The 20,543-nt window shown below is 47.2% G+C and overlaps 1 protein-coding gene across 1 annotated transcript; it reads left to right on the forward strand.

Annotated features, from left to right (window-relative positions):
• The first annotated feature begins 5,237 nt into the window (after positions 1 to 5,237).
• On the forward strand, positions 5,238 to 19,902 carry H3-3A (H3.3 histone A). Its single transcript, XM_075267252.1, has 4 exons — positions 5,238 to 5,375; positions 7,571 to 7,725; positions 12,728 to 12,881; positions 18,945 to 19,902. The coding sequence occupies exons 2-4, from the start codon at positions 7,598 to 7,600 to the stop codon at positions 19,071 to 19,073; spliced, it is 411 nt and encodes a 136-aa protein (XP_075123353.1). The 5' UTR covers positions 5,238 to 5,375; positions 7,571 to 7,597; the 3' UTR covers positions 19,074 to 19,902.
• Positions 19,903 to 20,543: the final 641 nt, after the last annotated feature.

Consider the following 20,543-nt stretch of genomic DNA (forward strand, 5'->3'; position numbering starts at 1 on the left):
CATGTATGTGACCGCAGGTGTCAGTTATATAGCGGCAGACTTGGACCAAGCCTCAGGCCCTACCAGGGACGTGAACCAAGAATCATAAAAGGCAGGTATCAATATTAGGCCCTCAGTTTGATGACTGTCCATTTGGATAATCTCCTGGCCCTCACACTGGATGAATCCATAGATTATTAAATAAAATGTCTTTTGGCCTATGGAGTCTACCCCAAAATCAGATGTAAGTGGTGTGGCTTACAGGAGTCATAAAAGACGCCACATTTTGCCACGTGCACCATCTTGATAAAGCGTACAGTCTCTAACAGGTGGACACATTCAGTTTTTTTAATTTTTCTTTAGACATAGACGAGATAGCTCCACTTTTGTCTAGAGGCGGTTGCTGGTATTGCAGCTCAGATACATTCAACATGAGTTTCATTCAAAATGAGGCTTTGCTGAAATACCAGATGCAGCCTGTAGATCAGAGTGGCGCTGTGGTTGTGACGCTTCAGCCCCCTGTGGTAATGTTTGGGTTTAATGCTACAGAAAGAAGTAGTACTGTGTACTGAAACCGTATATTAGGCAGTAGTACTTGTGCATATGTCATGTAGTAATACTGTGCACAGTCATGTGTTAGGCAATAGCACTGTGCAGATATGTAACCAGTAGTACTATGCACAACTAGCACATATTAGGCTATAGTAGTGTGTCCAGTTGTCAAACTTTAGTTTTTAGTATAGTTTACTACACATGTGAACACTTCTACAGTCTGTACACATGGACACGCAGCTACTGCCTGACAACTCCACTCAATATAACTGCTGACACATTGGCACACCGCTATTACTGCCTGACAACTGTACTCACTACTACAGCCTAGTCGTGTGCTCATGTGTAGTAGAAGTAGTTTTTTTTTTTTTTGTGTAGATTGTGAGCCCCACATAGAGCTCACAATGTACATTTTTCCCTATCAGTATGTCTTTGGAATATGGGATGGAAATCCATGCAAACACGGGGAGAACATACAAACTCCTTGTAGATGTTTTTTTTTTTTTGCCCTTGGTGGGATTTGAACACCAGGACTCCAGCGTGGCCCCTGTAGTTGTAATACTTTGTACATTTGTCAGGCTATAATACTGCTGTGCCCATGAGTCAGGCTGTAGTAGTAGTGCTGTGCCCATGTGCCAGGCTGTAGTAGAAGTGCTGTGCCCGTGTGTCAGGTGTAGTAGTAGTAGTGTTTCCATGTGTCAGGCTATAGTAGTATTTTGTACAGTTGTAAGGCTGTAGTAGTGCTGTTCCCATGTGTGAGGTGTAGTAGTAGTGCTGTGCCCATGAGTCAGGCTGTAGTAGTAGTGCTGTGCCCATGTGTCAGGCTGTAGTAGTAGTAGTGCTGTGCCCATGTGTCAGGCTGTAGTAGTAGTGCTGTTCCCACGTGTCAGGTGTAGCAGTAGTGCTGTCTCCATGTATCAGGCTGTAGTAGTAGTCCTGTGCTCATGTGTCAGGCTGTAGTAGTAGTGCTGTACCAATGTGTCAGGCTGTAGTAGTAGTGCTGTGCCCATGTGTCAGGCTGTGGTAGTGCTGTGCCCATGTTTCAGGCTGTAGTAGTAGTGCTATGACCATGTGTCAGGCTGTAGTAGTAGTGCTGTTTCCATGTGTCAGGCTGTAGTAGTAGTGCTGCGCCCATGTGTCAGGCTGTAGTAGTAGTGCTATGACCATGTGTCAGGCTGTAGTAGTAATGCTCTTTCCATGTGTCAGGCTGTAGTAGTAGTGCTCTTTCCATGTGTCAGGCTGTAGTAGTAGTGCTGTGCCCATGTGTCAGGCTGTAGTAGTAGTGCTGTTTCCATGTGTCAGGCTGTAGTAGTAGTGCTGTTTCCATGTGTCAGGCTGTAGTAGTAGTAGTGCTATGTCCATTTGTCAGGCTGTAGTAGTATTGCTGTTTCCATGTGTCAGGCTGTAGTAGTAGTGCTATGTCCATGTGTCAAGCTGTAGTAGTAGTGTTGTGCCCATGTGTCAGGCTGTAGTAGTAGTGCTGTCTCCATGTATCAGGCTGTAGTAGTGCTGTCTCCATGTATCAGGCTGTAGTAGTGCTGTGCCCATGTGTCAGGCTGTAGTAGTAGTGCTGTCTCCATGTGTCAGGCTGTAGTAGTAGTGCTGTGCCCATGTGTCAGGCTGTAGTAGTAGTGCTGTACCCATGTGTCAGGCTGTAGTAGTAGTGCTATGACCATGTGTCAGACTGTAGTATTAGTGCTGTTTCCATGTGTCAGGCTGTAGTAGTAGTGTTTCCATGTGTCAGGCTGTAGTAGTAGTGTTGTGCCCATGTGTCAGGCTGTAGTAGTAGTGCTGTTTCCATGTGTCAGGCTGTAGTAGTAGTGCTATGTCCATGTGTCAAGCTGTAGTAGTAGGGCTATATACATGTGTCAGGCTGTAGTAGTAGTGCTGTTTCCATGTGTCAGGCTGTAGTAGTAGTGCTCTTTCCATGTGTCAGGCTGCAGTTGTATTGCTGTTTCCATGTGTCAGGCTGTAGTAGTAGTGCTGTGTCCATGTGTCAGGCTGTAGTAGTAGTGCTCTTTCCATGTGTCAGGCTGTAGTAGTAGTCCTGTGCTCATGTGTCAGGCTGTAGTAGTAGTGCTGTACCCATGTGTCAGGCTGTAGTAGTAGTGCTGTGCCCATGTGTCAGGCTGTAGTAGCAGTGCTGTGCCCATGTGTCAGGCTGTAGTAGCAGTGCTATGACCATGTGTCAGGCTGTAGTAGCAGTGCTATGACCATGTGTCAGGCTGTAGTAGTAGTGCTGTTTCCATGTGTCAGGCTGTAGTAGTAGTGCTGCGCCCATGTTTCAGGCTGTAGTAGTAGTGCTGCGCCCATGTGTCAGGCTGTAGTAGTAGTGCTGCGCCCATGTGTCAGGCTGTAGTAGTAGTGCTGTGCCCATGTGTCAGGCTGTAGTAGTAGTGCTGCGCCCATGTGTCAGGCTGTAGTAGTAGTGCTGCGCCCATGTGTCAGGCTGTAGTAGTAGTGCTGCGCCCATGTGTCAGGCTGTAGTAGTAGTGCTATGACCATGTGTCAGGCTGTAGTAGTAGTGCTGTTTCCATGTGTCAAGCTGTAGTAGTAATGCTCTTTCCATGTGTCAGGCTGTAGTAGTAGTGTTCTTTCCATGTGTCAGGCTGTAGTAGTAGTGCTGTCTCCATGTATCAGGCTGTAGTAGTAGTGCAGTGCCCATGTGTCAGGCTGTAGTAGTAGTGCTGTGCCCATGTGTCAGGCTGTAGTAGTAGTAGTGCTATGTCCATTTGTCAAGCTGTAGTAGTATTGCTGTCTCCATGTGTCAGGCTGTAGTAGTAGTGCTGTCTCCATGTATCAGGCTGTAGTAGTAGTGCAGTGCCCATGTGTCAGGCTGTAGTAGTAGTGCTGTTTCCATGTGTCAGGCTGTAGTAGTAGTGCTGTTTCCATGTGTCAGGCTGTAGTTGTATTGCTGTGTCCATGTGTCAGGCTGTAGTAGTAGTGCTGTTTCCATGTGTCAGGCTGTAGTAGTAGTGCTGCGTCCATGTGTCAGGCTGTAGTAGTAGTGCTGTTTCCATGTGTCAGGCTGTAGTAGTAGTGCTGTTTCCATGTGTCAGGCTGTAGTAGTAGTGCTGTTTCCATGTGTCAGGCTGTAGTAGTATAGTGCTGTTTCCATGTGTCAGGCTGTAGTAGTAGTGCTGTTTCCATGTGTCAGGCTGTAGTAGTAGTGCTGTTTCCATGTGCCAGGCTGCAGTAGTAGTGCTGTTTCCATGTGTCAGGCTGTAGTAGTAGTGCTGTTTCCATGTGTCAGGCTGTAGTAGTACTGCTGTTTCCATGTGTCAGGCTGTAGTAGTAGTGCTGTGTCCATGTGTCAGGCTGTAGTAGTAGTGATGTTTCCATGTGTCAGGCTGTAGTAGTAGTAGTGCTGTTTCCATGTGTCAGGCTGTAGTAGTAGTGCTGTTTCCATGTGTCAGGCTGTAGTAGTAGTGCTGTTTCCATGTGTCAGGCTGTAGTAGTAGTAGTGCTGTTTCCATGTGTCAGGCTGTAGTAGTAGTGCTGTGTCCATGTGTCAAGCTGTAGTTGTAGTGCTGTTTCCATGTGTCAGGCTGTAGTAGTAGTGCTCTTTCCATGTGTCAGGCTGTAGTAGTAGTGCTGTTTCCATGTGTCAGGCTGTAGTAGTACTGCTGTGTCCATGTGTCAGGCTGTAGTAGTAGTGCTGTGTCCATGTGTCAGGCTGTAGTTGTAGTGCTGTGTCCATGTGTCAGGCTGTAGTAGTAGTGCTGTTTCCATGTGTCAGGCTGTAGTAGTAGTGCTGTTTCCATGTGTCAGGCTGTAGTAGTAGTGCTGTTTCCATGTGTCAGGCTGTAGTAGTTGTAGTGCTGTTTCCATGTGTCAGGTTGTAGTGTTAGTGCTGTTTCCATGTGTCAGGCTGTAGTAGTTGTAGTGCTGTTTCCATGTGTCAGGCTGTAGTAGTAGTGCTGTTTCCATGTGTCAGGCTGTAGTAGTAGTGCTGTTTCCATGTGTCAGGCTGTAGTAGTTGTAGTGCTGTGTCCATGTGTCAGGCTGTAGTAGTAGTGCTGTTTCCATGTGTCAGGCTGTAGTAGTAGTGCTGTTTCCATGTGTCAGGCTGTAGTAGTTGTAGTGCTGTTTCCATGTGTCAGGCTGTAGTAGTAGTGCTGTGTCCATGTGTCAGGCTGTAGTAGTAGTGCTCTTTCCATGTGTCAGGCTGTAGTAGTAGTGCTGTTTCCATGTGTCAGGCTGTAGTAGTAGTGCTGTTTCCATGTGTCAGGCTGTAGTAGTAGTGCTGTGTCCATGTGTCAGGCTGTAGTAGTAGTGCTGTTTCCATGTGTCAGGCTGTAGTAGTAGTGCTGTGTCCATGTGTCAGGCTGTAGTAGTAGTGCTGTGTCCATGTGTCAGGCTGTAGTAGTTGTAGTGCTGTTTCCATGTGTCAGGCTGTAGTAGTAGTGCTGTGTCCATGTGTCAGGCTGTAGTAGTAGTGCTGTTTCCATGTGTCAGGCTGTAGTAGTAGTCCTGTGCTCATGTGTCAGGCTGTAGTAGTAGTGCTGTTTCCATGTGTCAGGCTGTAGTAGTAGTGCTGTGTCCATGTGTCAGGCTGTAGTAGTAGTGCTGTTTCCATGTGTCAGGCTGTAGTAGTAGTGCTGTGTCCATGTGTCAGGCTGTAGTAGTTGTAGTGCTGTTTCCATGTGTCAGGCTGTAGTAGTGAGCAGGAGCGTGTCTTTGTGTTTGTACACAGTGCCTCCCGGCTGGGCCTTCCCTCCATTGTGCCTGATTGGCTGGCCGGGTGAGGGCGCCTCTCGGCGGGGCTTGTGGGACACACCAATGTCAGCCATTTTTCAATTGTGTTTGCAGCCAGCAGCCTGAGCGCTCACATAGCGGGGAAGGTAAGTTTATACCCGAGAATCCCGGAGCCCAAACCGGGGCCAAAGCGCCCGAAACCGAGCCCCGACCTGTGCCCTCCCCGCCCGGAACCCCCCGGCCTCCTCCCAACCCCCCACACAAACTTTTTGGTTCAGTAAAGGCGGCGAGGCTCGGTGCCCCCGGCTGACTCCTCAGACAAGGCGCTGCTGCCTGCCCAGTCCTCTCCCCTCTACCCACCGCCGCTTTATTCGATGAAATCCCCCAAAGCTGCGGCTCTATCCCCCCCAGAGCGGCACCAGGACCCCCCTGACACCCCCCTCTAACAGGTGGGCCTGCCCCCGGGCACGGAACTGTGGGGGAAAGTGCCTAAAAACCGCCGCAAATGCCCCCCTAATGTCCTGTGCTCCCCAGTAGCTGCCGAGCTTCACCATCTTGTCTCACTCTGGTCACCATTACTCTCCTGTAGCAGCTGCCACAGAGCTCCGGACCCTCAGCCCTCACTGGGGCACTGGGCAGGTAGCGGCCCCCCCATACCCCTGCTCGCCCCCTCCTCTCTCCTGGGGGGGGGATTTCACACGTGGGGCAGTTGTTACATTGTATCCGCTGCTGCAGCTCGTTACATTGTATCAGTTTGGAGTGTTCCGGCCGCTTCCTGCCTGCAGCCCTCCCCACTGCCCCCCTGAATGTGCTGATCTGCCCCCCACTCCTGACTGCTGTGTGTTTATATAGGGGGGTCTCCTATCACCTGGCCCTTATAGTAGCAGCTGGGACCTGCCTGGTGGGGGAGGGGCGACTGCAAAGTGGCAGTGCCTTGTAGTTTGCCCCTTTTCCGGGGGTAGGTGGAAGGATCTGCACCCTAAGTAGGGGGGCTTTGTCCTGATTGGGGAGGGGGGAGTCCTTTACTTCTGTAATTGGGACGCTGCTAAAGTTAACCCTCTGTTTGCTGTACTAAACTCATGGGGGGATTATTAGTACGGGGGGGGGGGGGGGTCATTGCACCTCATCAGAGTCTGGGGTGGGGGTATGTATTAGGTGAATCTAGTTGCCCCATACTGGGGTGTATTTTTGCCCATACTGGAGTTGGTTAACCCTTTGCTTGCTATACTGGGCTGTTTGATAAGAGATTTTTAGTATTGGGTGTGTGTGGGGGATGTTATTAAACTGCACCCAGGACCTGCAGCTTAGGGAGGGGGTCTTACAGGGTGAACGCACTTGCCCCCTGCTGGGGTGTATTTTTGGCAATGTTGGAGTTAACTGTTTCATTACTACACGAGTCTGATTTAATGAGGGATTCTTTTGGGGGGGAGGGGGAGTTTTACTGCACTCACAAACTCACTACCTGCAGGGTGTTTTTTTTTTTTTTTTTTTGGGGGGGGGGGCATCAGGGGTGAGTAAAATTGAACCCTGCTATGGTGTATTTTTGTCTATGCTGGAGTTAACTCTTTGCTTGCTGCTCTTATGGGGAGGGGGTCATTGCACTACACCCAGGGTCTGCAGATTGGAGAGGGGGGTACAGGAGTGAGCACAGGTGCCCCCTGCTGGGGTGTATGTTTACCCTTGGTAGAGTTAACTCTTTGTGTGACCATAACTAGGTTTATGTAATAAGGGACCTTATTTTTAGTATTTGGGGGAGGAGGGGGTCCTGACATGGCACCCAAGACCTGTAGGTTGTGGAGGGGGCTTTAGAGGGGTCAGTCCATTTGCCCCCCAGACAGGGTATGTTTTTGGCCATTAACTCCTTGCTTGCCATGTTAGACTGTGATTATATTGGATTCTTAGTACTGGAGGGTTATTGCTCTGCACCAGGGGTCTACAGATTGGGGTGTGTGGTGGTATTTATTTATTGGGGGGGGGGGGGGTTGGTTAGTGCCTTTGCCCCCTGCTGGGGTGCATTTTATGGCCATACAGGAGTTAACTCTTTGCTTGTAATACTAAGCAGCTGTTATGGGGGACTCTTGGCACAGGGGTAGTTTATTGTACTGCAGACTGAGGTGGTGGGGTAGTAGAGGGTATTAGAGGGTAAGTACAGTTGCCCCCTGCCAGGGTATATTTTGTCCAGTACAGTAGAAAGAGGTTATCCCAGGACAGTACAGCGCCCCCGGTCATGTTAGGTGACTGGAGCAGGAGACAAGTGTGTATTGCAGCCTATTAAATCCTGTTGTTCTGTTTTTGCCCCTCCTCCTCCTTCCTCTGTGCTGCTGTTCCTTTGGGGGGGCAGGTTTAGGACTCCTCTGTACTCTACACTATGGCTCGTACCAAGCAGACAGCCCGTAAATCCACTGGTGGAAAAGCCCCCAGGAAGCAGCTGGCAACCAAGGCAGCGAGGAAGAGCGCGCCCTCTACCGGCGGGGTCAAGAAACCACATCGTTACAGGTATAGCGGCCGCGCATGCGCACACGGCTCCCAGCTCCAGATCCTTATAGATCGGGTATAGGTGGATCGCTTGCTCGGATCCTGATGCTGATTGGTCACATTGGGGGCGGGGCATGGGAAATTATGGCAGTTTTAATATTTTTGCAAGTGAATTGCAATCTGCAGACGTGCTGTGCATGAAAGGGTTAACGGGGCACAACTCCTCTCCCTGCCTGCAGGGGGGGGCAGCAGCTCCAGGAAAAGGGGCAAATATGTCTCAGTGGCCGCGACTCCCGCGGATTTATTACGTGGTTTTGATATTGTGATCATATCATTTTTTTTTTTTTTTTGTATTTTTGCACGGACTAGACCAGGTCTGCTGGGAGTTGTAGTGTCTCCCGGTGTGGGGTGACTCGATGTGCAGGTTTATTCCTTGGGTGTCTTTGCAGGGCAGGGGGCTGGGGTGAGGGTGGTCGCTGCTCTCTCCTCCGTCCGCTGCTGTTGGCTCTGATCCCACCTGCTCCGGCAGACGCTGCAGTACCGCGGAGCCGCCGCTAGAGGGCAATGGTATGCCGGCGGCGATCAGACAGTTCCTGCTGTAACCCCTTGTCTGCTGGAGAAAGTTATCTACCAGGAACCTGACAGTCATCTGTGTATTATAGATGGAAGGAGAGCAAGGGGTGCATGTAGTCATCTGTATACAGAGAAATGTGTGTACACAGTGACTGCACCAGCAGAATAGTGAGCGCAGCTCTGGAGTATAATACAGGATGTAATACAGGATCGTTTTTTTTTAACTGGACACAAAGTGCTGCTTGTTCGACTTTGTGTCCGGCTAAAATAAAACTGTTTCCCTGCGGACAGGCAGCAGACGGACACAGGCATCAGCTTTACAAACCCATTCAAGTGAATGGGTTTTTAAACTGACCGCCGGGTTTCCGTCCTCTGTCCAGTTTCTCCGGGGCTGAAGGCGGAAACCTGATGGATTGCACAAACTGGACATTGGGCGCAAGTGTGAAAGCTCTCTGACTGTGTTTAGTGAGTTTGTACAAAGCCACCCCAGTGGTGTAACAGCTATTAATAATAATAATACATTTTATTTATATAGCGCCAACATATTCCGCAGCGCTGTACAATTTATAGGGTTCAGATACAGACATACATAACAAAGAACGTCATTTCACACAATGGGACTGAGGGCCCTGCTCAAAAGAGCTTACAATCTATGAGGTAGAGGGGGTGACACAAGAGGAAGCAGGGGCGGCATTGCTTATACAGTGTTCAGACAATTTTGTGCATTAGGAATTGTGATAGGCTTGTCTGAACAGATGCGTCTTTAGTTTGCGTTTGAAACTGTAGAAGTTGGGAGTTACTCTGATTGTCCAGGGTACAGCATTCCAGAGAAGTGGTGCAGCTCGGGAGAAGTCTTGTATACGAGCGTGGGAGGTTCTGATAATAGAGGATGTAAGTGTTAGGTCATTGAGTGAACGGAGAGCACGGGTTGGGCGGTAGAAAGAGATGAGGGAGGAAATGTAGGGAGGTGCGGCATTATGGAGAGCCTTGTGGGGGAGGGGGATAACTTTATATTTTATTCTATAATGAATAGGCAGCCAATGTAGTGACCGGCACAGACCGGAGGCATCGCTGTAGCGTCTAGCCTGATAGATGAGCCTGTACAATATACACTATTGTACACTAGATGAGCAATATACACTATTGTACACTAGATGAGCAATATACACTATTGTAGGTGTAGATCCAGTTTCAGTCCAGTCAGATTATTACATTGCTGCTTGACATCTTGTACATTTGGTGCACACTCCATGACACTTCTGGTGGTTATTATGGCAGTGAAGGGTCTGTGGTCCTGGGCGACCTCCCATTCTATTTTGGCTGCTGTCAGTGACTTCCATTCTGCTTCATCTCCTGTTTTTATGATTATAGTGTTGGGTTCAGAGAGCATCAGCAAAGCACAGTCTGCAGCATAACAGGGGTAGAAGAAGCCCTGACAGCCGTCTCTGGGGACATTTTGTTAGTTCTGTGGTCAGTGACTGCTGAGAACACCTGATTGTGGGGGGCTAAGTCATGGCTATAGTAATAGCAATAGTCTAGAGGCGAAGCATTGAGGTCTATCTGTGAGTTTTCTAGACTTACTCCATGCAGAGAGGCGGAGGAGATGAGCTGTGACATCATCTAATGCGAGTAGTGATGTAATGATAGGTCAGTGGTGTTATCTATAGAGGTGGTTTCTTTTATTGCAATACTGTATGTGATGTATATAAAGTGACTGCTGCAAAGAAAACCCCTACAGAATTGGAAAATGTCATTTTATTAATGGGCTTTGTGAGAAGAGTGAAAATTGCAGCATATAGAACTTTTTAACTATAGAAGAAATTATCTAAAATTTTTAACGTGTTCAACATAAGCTACCGGTACTTTTTAAAGATTTTTTATTTTATGGTGACTCCTCCCCCTTAAAGGGGAGTTCCACGAGTTTAATATTAATGACCTATTCTTTGGATAAGTCATCCATATTTCATATGTGAGAATCTGACACCAGGGGTAGGTTAGTGTCACCAGACCCAGCATATCACCCCAGCCCTGCAGATAGATAGGTTAGTGTCACCAGACCCAGCATATCACCCCAGCCCTGCAGATAGATAGGTTAGTGTCACCAGAACCAGCATATCACCCCAGTCCTGCAGATAGATAGGTTATTGTCACCAGACCCAGCATATTACTCCAGCCCTGCAGATAGATAGGTTAGTGTCACCAGACCCAGCATATCACCCCAGCCCTGCAGATAGATAGGTTAGTGTCACCAGACCCAGCATATCACCCCAGCACTGCAGATAGATAGGTTACTGTCACCAGACCCCAGTATATCACCCCAGCCCTGCAGATCGGTTAGTGTCATCTTAGTCAGACATGTTTTCCTGTTGTAAATCGTTGCCTCCATTGCTGAGTGCTGTTTTTCCTCAATATGAAAATTAGTTATTTGAAGTAATTTTATTGCTCTCTATAATCCAAATGACTAATTTACGTATTGGAGGAATGGTAATACTTCAGCAATGGAGGCAGCAGTTCACAGGGGAAAAACATTGTATGATTGAGGTGACCATAACCTATCCATCTGCAGGGCTGAATTCTGGTGTCAGACTTTCATTTAAATATTGCATTTCACCAGTTGGCCACTAGGGGAGCACTGCTTGCTTTGTACACTTGCTATGGGCAGCGTTGTGCAGATTGGATGTTATTAGCAGGGTTATCCATCTATGTCTTGGGGTGCATTCACATGGTACAATAAAAACTGCATATAAAAACACTACTTGCTATTTTTAGTGCAAATTCTTAATTTTACTGGTTAAACATGTTAAAACCTAATCAACTGTAAAAGCAAAAACTGCACCAAAAGTCACATCAATACTGCATGCGGGCTTATATGGCGCAGTTTTCAGCGTGTAGTCACGGATGTTCTCATGCATATACGCTGAATCTGGAAGGGCGTTCTTGGCAGTCTAGTGTCATCGCTGTGCTGTGAGGAACGCTCCCCCTACTGACTGTACTCATCCATACACTTGCACTGAGGGGGCCATTAGCATTATTATTGGGCAGTAAGGAACACCCCGTCTGACAGTACAGGGCTATGGACGAGCACTGTTTGTGTGTGTGTGTGTGTGTGTGTGTGTGTGTGTGGGGTTCTGGTACCCGGTACACCCACAGATCAGATGTTCAGGTCGGTGAGACTCCCAGCACAGTTAACAGCAGTGCAGCTCCATAGACTTCACTGGGGCAGAGCTGCAGTACCTAGACCCACCACTACACTTTGTACAGTCAGTGAGCAGCATAAACATTACCAGGAGCCGCACTATCAGCCAATCTGCGGGGCCCCGGGGTCAGACAGTCACAGATCTAACATTGGTGGTCTATTCTATTACAGACTGGATAACCCTATAAAATGGCAGGGCTATTATGTCTGAAGCTGTACAGAGCAGCAGGGCGGTGTTTGTGTTGTGAATGTGCACATAAATGGTCAGGGTATGCAGATAGGCTTTGTGGTTAGGCGTTGCATCATTTCTAGGTTCCATAAAATAAAATGGGGAAATAGGTGTTGGCGCAAACAGTTTAACGCTGGTTTTATTACTGCACAATCCTGTGGGGTAAAATGGCCCCAGACATTGGTATTGTAATGGTTAAATGGGTATTCTGAGCTAAGTATGTTGATCACTTATCCTTGGACCTTTCTGAGGTTTCGGGGTCAGCATCCATGAACTTTTATACTCCAGTGTCTTCAGACCACAGAGTATAATAAGCAGAAGCCTAAGGGGGGTGACCAGCACGGATACTGACTTTACCTTACCTCTCTCGTGGCGTCCAGTGCACGTTCCCCGGGGTCTTCGGTCTGTTCCGGCCCCTTCTCTGATGATATAGGCCGTGCGGGGCTGCTGAGGCCTTTGATTGGGCTTCAGTGGTCCTATAGGGCATGCGGACACCATGACACTAGTCAGCAGTGCACCCCATGAGGCCCAATTGCCATACAATTAAGAGCTGTTCTGTAGTAGTCCGGCATGTCCGCTATGCAGTCTACAGAGCCAGTTTCCAGCTACGTCCACTGTATAGCTGTCAGACATTGCAGCATGAAGTATGTGACTATCCTGGTGTGGTTGTATCCCTCTGCTCCTTCCAGCTCTGCATTAGGCATAAGATATTATGTCCGTTCTGCCTGGGACTTGGCTGGAACGATGGGTCACAGAAACCTTGTTTAGCTTGCACAGGATTTTCTAGACCACCTTGTAACAAACTCTCAGCTGTGAATAGTCTCTTATCTTGGTTTACAGACAGTAGGAAGAGATCATCCATTGAAAGAGAATTAAATCTGCACCAAAAACTGCATTTGTGATTTTGGCTAAAGCTCAGCTCATAGACGTGATATACAGACTGCGGATGGCGAGCTGTGAATACGTGTATAATCGGACTCGCCATGTACAATAATCTCACTATATTTCCTCCTCTTGTCTTTAAGGCCGGGTACTGTGGCTCTTCGTGAGATCAGACGTTACCAAAAGTCCACTGAGTTGCTGATCCGCAAACTGCCGTTCCAGCGTCTGGTTCGTGAAATCGCTCAGGACTTCAAAACAGACTTGCGCTTCCAGAGCGCTGCTATTGGTGCTTTGCAGGTAACTTTCTGAATAATATTGTTATTGGGGGAAAAATGGCACAAATGCTGTTATGTTTATTCCCCTTCTCTAATTGAAGTCTATATCATACCCCAGAGCTGCGCTCTATATTCTGCTGGTTGTCATTGGCAACAGCGTTACAATGTTCTGCTTATTGTCACAGTCTCTTAACAAGTATCTGAGCTCATATAGTGGAGAAGGACAAGGAGTTCTGCTTACATCAGATTACTATATAGTGGAGTATAATGGAGCTCTGGAGTATAATACAGGATATAATTCAGGATCAGTACAGGATAAGTAATGTAATGTATGTACACAGTGACTGCACCAGCAGAATAGTGAGCGCAGCTCTGGAGTATAATACAGGATGTAACTCAGGATCAGTACAGGCTAAGTAATGTAATGTATGTACACAGTGACCGTACCAGCAGAATAGTGAGCGCAGCTCTGGAGTATAATACAGGACGTAACTCAGGATCAGTACAGGATAAGTAATGTAATGTATGTACACAGTGACTGCACCAGCAGGATAGTGAGCGCAGCTCTGGAGTATAATACAGGATAAGTAATGTAATGTATGTACACAGTGACTGTACCAGCAGAATAGTGAGTGCAGCTCTGGAGTATAATACAGGACGTAACTCAGGATCAGTACAGGATAAGTAATGTAATGTATGTACACAGTGACTGCACCAGCAGGATAGTGAGCGCAGCTCTGGAGTATAATACAGGATGTAACTCAGGATCAGTACAGGATAAGTAATGTAATGTATGTACACAGTGACTGCACCAGCAGAATAGTGAGCGCAGCTCTGGAGTATAATACAGGATGTAACTCAGGATCAGTACAGGATAAGTAATGTAATGTATGTACACAGTGACTGTACCAGCAGAATAGTGAGCGCAGCTCTGGAGTATAATACAGGATGTAACTCAGGATCAGTACAGGATAAGTAATGTAATGTATGTACACAGTGACTATATACCAGCAGAATAGTGATCGCAGCTCTGGAGTATAATACAGGATGTAACTCAGGATCAGTACAGGATAAGTAATGTATGTACACAGTGACCGTACCAGCAGAATAGTAAGTGCAGCTCTGGAGTATAATACAGGACGTAACTCAGGATCAGTACAGGATAAGTAATGTAATGTATGTACACAGTGACTGCACCAGCAGGATAGTGAGCGCAGCTCTGGAGTATAATACAGGATGTAACTCAGGATCAGTACAGGATAAGTAATGTAATGTATGTACACAGTGATTGCACCAGCAGAATAGTGAGTTCGGCTTTGGAGTTTAAGTCTTTTATTCATAGTTAAGGTGACATTGAGCCAGGGCAATGACCTTCCACTGCCAACTCCAACTCTTTGCATACTTCAATTGCCACCCCTCCACTGTTTCCGGAAAAGTTTCTAGTTTTTCTGTTGCCTCTACCATTCCCAAGTTTCATCTCTATTACGCTGTCAGGTGGGCGGTCTCTCTCTCTTTATGCTTCAGCACAGGACCGCCCACCAGACAGTAGAGCATTGTTGTGCTGAACCTAACTGCACTGATTGCTCAGGCTTGGTGGGGTCTAGAGGAAAGTATTCTGTTCAGGAACCAGTGGAGGAGCGACTATTAAATGATGGAAGGAGTTGGAGTATGTGAAAGGAATACTGTAAATCTCCTGTAGTGGCCGGTGACTTCTTCCCTTGTCATATTCTTGTCTTTGCCAGCAGTCTCGGGTGCTAGACCCCCGGCAGCCGGCTGGGATGAAGCAATCCCCTTTAATTTCTCCGCACTCGGGCATCCACATAACTTAATTTACTACGTTTTCTTTAACCAGATTGTCACTTGTTGATTGTTGTCTCAAACAGTAACGTAATGTAATAACTGAGCGCTGCTTCTAGGCGTTACACTTGTAAATTGGCTGCCTCGCTGTGCTGTCGGCTTAATTTACTTGAGGTTTTTTTTTTTTTTTTGTTTTTTTTGTTTTCGTTTTTTAATTTAGGGTTTTATTAAAATAGCCTCTGGCCCTTCACTGTATTGTGAAATCCGTCCCTGCATAGCTCATTGGGCTCCATGCACACAGACATGTGCTTTGTCATTGTGCTGGTGTTTTCGTCCATACCTAGTCTGGCGGAGTGCTTGTGATGGACCCCGGGGTTCTAGCGAAGTCATGTGATCAGAGACAACGTTCATCTCGCTCCACACCTCCTTCTTCCCTGATCTCACAGGTTATTTATTACCTGTGCTATGGGGGCGAGCTGGATAAAGTTGTGTCTCAGCAATGGAGTCACCAATGGCTGACTATAGTAAAGCCAGCCCCATAAGACTGCCTCTAATCACAGGCGTGGTGACTGATTGTTGTACGTGTAGAAAGCCGTTCCGCAGAGTAATTTAATCTGAAATTATTTCTTTACAAAACAGAGGAGCTTAATAATGGAAATAATGACGCCGGCTAATGGTGACCTCTTCTGGATAATAACACTATTGTATAGCGCCCCCTCTGTCATCACAAGCGTTTGCTGCCACTACCAGGATCTGCCTCTAGATAGTTTCTAGGTTTAGACCTGTGGTCTCATAGGCTAGTAATTGCCTCAAGGGAGTATGGCACCAGAACCAGCATATCACCCCAGTCCTGCAGATAGATAGGTTAGTGGCACCAGAACCAGCATATCACCCCAGCCCTGCAGATAGATAGGTTAGTGTCACCAGAACCAGCATATCACCCCAGCCCTGCAGATAGATAGGTTAGTGTCACCATACCCCAGCATATCACCCCAGCCCTGCAGATAGATAGGTTACTGTCACCAGAACCAGTATATCACCACAGTCCTGCAGATAGATAGGTTAGTGTCACCATACCCCAGCATATCACCCCAGCCCTGCAGACAGATAGGTTAGTGTCACCAGAACCAGCATATCACCCCAGCCCTGAAGATAGATAGGTTACTGTCACCAGACCCAGCATATCACCCCAGCCCTGCAGATAGATAGGTTAGTGACACCAGACCCAGCATATCACCCCAGCCCTGCAGATAGATAGGTTAGTGACACCAGACCCAGCATATCACCCCAGCCCTGCAGATAGATAGGTTAGTGTCACCAGAACCAGCATATTACCCCAGCCCTGCAGATAAACAGGTTAATGTCACCACAACCAGCATATCACCCCAGCCCTGAAGATAGATAGGTTAGTGTCACCAGACCCAGTATATCACCCCAGCCCTGCAGATAGGTTACTGTCACCAGAACCAGCATATCACCCCAGCCCTGCAGATAGATAGGTTAGTGTCACCAGACCCAGCATATCACCCCAGCCCTGCAGATAGATAGGTTAGTGTCACCAGACCCAGCATATTACCCCAGCCCTGCAGATAAACAGGTTAATGTCACCACAACCAGCATATCACCCCAGCCCTGCAGATAGATAGGTTAGTGTCACCAGACCCAGTATATCACTCCAGCCCTGCAGATAGATAGGTTAGTGTCACCAGACCCAGCATATCACCCCAGCCCTGCAGATAGATAGGTTAGTGTCACCAGACCCAGTATATCACTCCAGCCCTGCAGATAGATAGGTTAGTGTCACCAGACCCAGCATATTACCCCAGCCCTGAAGATAGATAAACAGGTTAATGTCACCACAACCAGCATATCACCCCAGCCCTGCAGATAGATAGGTTAGTGTCACCAGACCCAGTATATCACTCCAGCCCTGCAGATAGATAGGTTAGTGTCACCAGACCCAGCATATCACCCCAGCCCTGCAGATAGATAGGTTAGTGTCACCAGACCCAGCATATTACCCCAGCCCTGCAGATAAACAGGTTAATGTCACCAGACCCAGCATATCACCCCAGCCCTGCAGATAGATAGGTTACTGTCACCAGACCCAGCATATCACCCCAGCCCTGCAGATAGATAGGTTAGTGACACCAGACCCAGTATATCACCCCAGCCCTGCAGATAGATAGGTTACTGTCACCAGACCCAGCATATCACCCCAGCCCTGCAGATAGATAGGTTAGTGACACCAGACCCAGTATATCACCCCAGCCCTGCAGATAGATAGGTTAGTGTCACCAGAACCAGCATATTACCCCAGCCCTGCAGATAAACAGGTTAATGTCACCACAACCAGCATATCACCCCAGCCCTGAAGATAGATAGGTTAGTGTCACCAGACCCAGTATATCACCCCAGCCCTGCAGATAGATAGGTTAGTGTCACCAGACCCAGCATATCACCCCAGCCCTGCAGATAGATAGGTTAGTGTCACCAGACCCAGCATATTACCCCAGCCCTGCAGATAAACAGGTTAATGTCACCACAACCAGCATATCACCCCAGCCCTGCAGATAGATAGGTTAGTGTCACCAGACCCAGCATATTACCCCAGCCCTTAGATAAACAGGTTAATGTCACCAGACCCAGCATATCACCCCAGCCCTGCAGATAGATAGGTTACTGTCACCAGAACCAGCATATCACCTCAGCCCTGCAGATAGATAGGTTAGTGTCACCAGAACCAGCATATCACCCCAGCCCTGAAGATAGATAGGTTAATGTCACCAGAACCAGCATATCACCCCAGCCCTGCAGATAGATAGGTTAGTGTCACCAGACCCAGTATATCACTCCAGCCCTGCAGATAGATAGGTTAGTGTCACCAGACCCAGCATATCACCCCAGTCCTGCAGATAGATAGGTTAGTGTCACCAGAACCAGCATATCACCCCAGCCCTGCAGATAGATAGGTTAGTGTCACCAGACCCAGCATATTACCCCAGCCCTGCAGATAAACAGGTTAATGTCACCAGACCCAGCATATCACCCCAGTCCTGCCGATTTGCTGATTCTGGTGACAGTAACCTATCTATCACCCCAGTCCAGCAGATAGGTATGCCGGGTATGGTTACTCTAACCCATCAATCTTCAGGGCTTGGGGTAATGTGCTGGTTCTAGCGCCATACTTCCTTTAAGCTGGACCTTTTTAACATCATTGAAACCATTTATACGGCCATTGGTCTGGGAACTTTAGAAACATTGGTGCGGGAGCAGCAGAGGATCAGCAAGTTATTACTTTCAATTAGCTTTATGACATTTGAATTCTATAGCTAGAAAAACCTTTAGGACATATTCACACTTGCGAGTCTTATGACACTTTCTGTTGTGAATTTTGCAAAAAGGCTGCTGTGCTGTAAGAAAAGGAGCGTGTGAATGCAGCCTTAGGCCAAATTCACACAGGGTAAAAACACTGCTGAATTTCAGTCATGGATACTTAGCGTTACGGTTCCTATGTTTTAGTTTTGAACGCCACTTCAAACATCTCCTGATATGGTGGAGGTTTTTGGTGCGGTCATACCTGTTGGAATAGTAGCGGCTACCCTGCTGGTTTTAACCCTATACTACAAAGATTGAAAACCTCCAGTATAGACTGCAGTAAATCACCTGTGCTGCGGATTGTTATTGCAGTATGTAGATGAAGTCTCGCCTGCTAAGCTTCTACTGTACATCACAGCAGGTTAGTCGCTGTCACGTCTTACAACACAGCAGTGTAATTTAGGTCTTGTTCAGACCTGGATGATAAGGTGCAAGTGTTTCAGAATTTCCTTTACACATAGACCCAGTTTTATTGGTTCTGGTAATATTGTCTATTAAAAGGGATTCCTCACCACCTCTGCTTTTTTGCCTCTTTTAATAGACTCCCCTCCACTGATTCCAGCACAGTTGGAATTATTTCTCTAGCCCCCACTGTTCTCGAACAATCAGTGCAGTTATTTTCAGCACAGTTGTACTGTGTACTGCGAGGTGGGCGGTCCTCAGCATGAGCAGAAAGACATGAACCACCCACCTTGCGCTAGATTGTATAAATGTGCCGAAACGAACAGCACTAATTGCTCAGGAACGGTGGGGGCTAGAGAGAAAATTCAAACTGTGCCAGAATCGGTGGAAGGGCAGCTATTAAGGGATGCAAGAAGGTGGAAGTGGTGACGGGCCCCTTTAATACGTTACGGTAAGTTGTATTTACGGAGCATGACTAATGTGTTTTTTGCCTCCTTTTGTCTTGTAGGAGGCTAGTGAGGCCTATCTGGTCGGACTGTTTGAAGACACCAACTTGTGTGCTATCCACGCCAAACGCGTCACAATTATGCCAAAAGACATCCAGCTAGCACGCCGCATACGTGGAGAGCGTGCCTAAGAAAAAAAAAACAAATTAAAAAAATTCCTATCTTGTCATCTTCAAACCCGAAAAAAAATAAATCTCTTCTTCCTCGTAATTGGTAGTTTGAGCGTTAGATATATATTTTTTTTTCTCCATGGGGTTAAAAAGGTACCTAAATATATGGTTGTGAATGGAAATGTAGGGGACAGATTCAGGTGTGGGCAAACTTCTTCCATTTTTCATTTGTGTGTGACTTTTTTTATTTTTTCTCTCCTTGAAGGAGCAGGTGACATCTTACATTTGCAGCGTATCTGTCACCATAACACAGCTGTGGCGGCCATTTTGTGAGCTGAAGTAATATTCAGCCTCAAATTCAACAGGAACCAGGTTACCTCAGAGGTGCAAGGGCTGAAGCGCCTGGTGCCTCTGTGGTGTCTCTGGTTCCTATTGAAGTGGATTTGTTTCATAAACACTGGTGCTGCCCTCCGTAAAATGGCTGCTTCCTCCTTTCAGCCCACAAAATGGCTGCCTCTGCTATGTAGGGATGTCAGGCACATTTTCTATATACTGTTCATTCAGTGATTTAACGTCAACTTTTTAAGAAAAATTATAAATAAGCGGTTCTTTAATTTTTATTTCGGACAATGCCAGCATTTGGATTTTTTTTTTTTGGGTGAAATTCGTATCAATGGCGACTTAAGTGTTTGTAGCTTTTTTTTAAACCATGTAGTAAAATTCCATCCATTCACTCTCTATTTTCTTTTTTTTCTTATGGAGTCGTCCTACATTCAGCTACATGTTTTTAATGTTGTCGTCTGTCTTCTGTGCTGTCCTGTAAGTTTGCTATTAAAATACATTAAACAACTTTTTGTGTTTTTTGGAATTTTTCAGGGGGGGTGGGGGTGAAATAAAAGGTAACTGAACTTGTCAGTTTTAAGTAGATGAATAGCGCATCCTCTTATAGGGGTTTTCCAGGGAGTCACTTCTGGGATTTTGTACGTGACAAATCCAGGGGTTCTGCGGTGGTTCCGATCCATGGTCAGAAGCAGCGCCTGACCACTGAGTTGCTCCCCCTCCTCTCCTGTTTTCCCTGCTAGTTAGTGCTGGCTAAACACATCATTGATAATACTAAAGTCACCATGATACAAGTATCTAGTGGTGAACATGAGAGAGGAGGGAGTAGACTGGGCCCGGTGCTGGTTCCGATCACATAATCCCGGGACAGAACCAGTCCGCAACTCCTGGGAGGAAGTAAATGGTGGTAGACTCCCTAGAGAGCCCTTTTAAAAGAGGACCTTTCATATCCTTGGGCAACTCGGTATTATATACCGCTAGAAAGCAGTATGTGCCCCTGGTAAAGAGCTATCGATGCCATTACCGTAAGGGCTCGTTCACACGGCGTAAACGTGGCACGCAATGTGCCGCGTGTACGGAATGTTTGCGCCGCGATTTTGACGGTGCATGTTTGCGGTCACGTTAACACCGCGTTTACGCGGCGCTAACGCG

Source organism: Leptodactylus fuscus, chromosome 3, assembly GCF_031893055.1.
Source record: "Leptodactylus fuscus isolate aLepFus1 chromosome 3, aLepFus1.hap2, whole genome shotgun sequence".
Taxonomy (NCBI): domain Eukaryota; kingdom Metazoa; phylum Chordata; class Amphibia; order Anura; family Leptodactylidae; genus Leptodactylus; species Leptodactylus fuscus.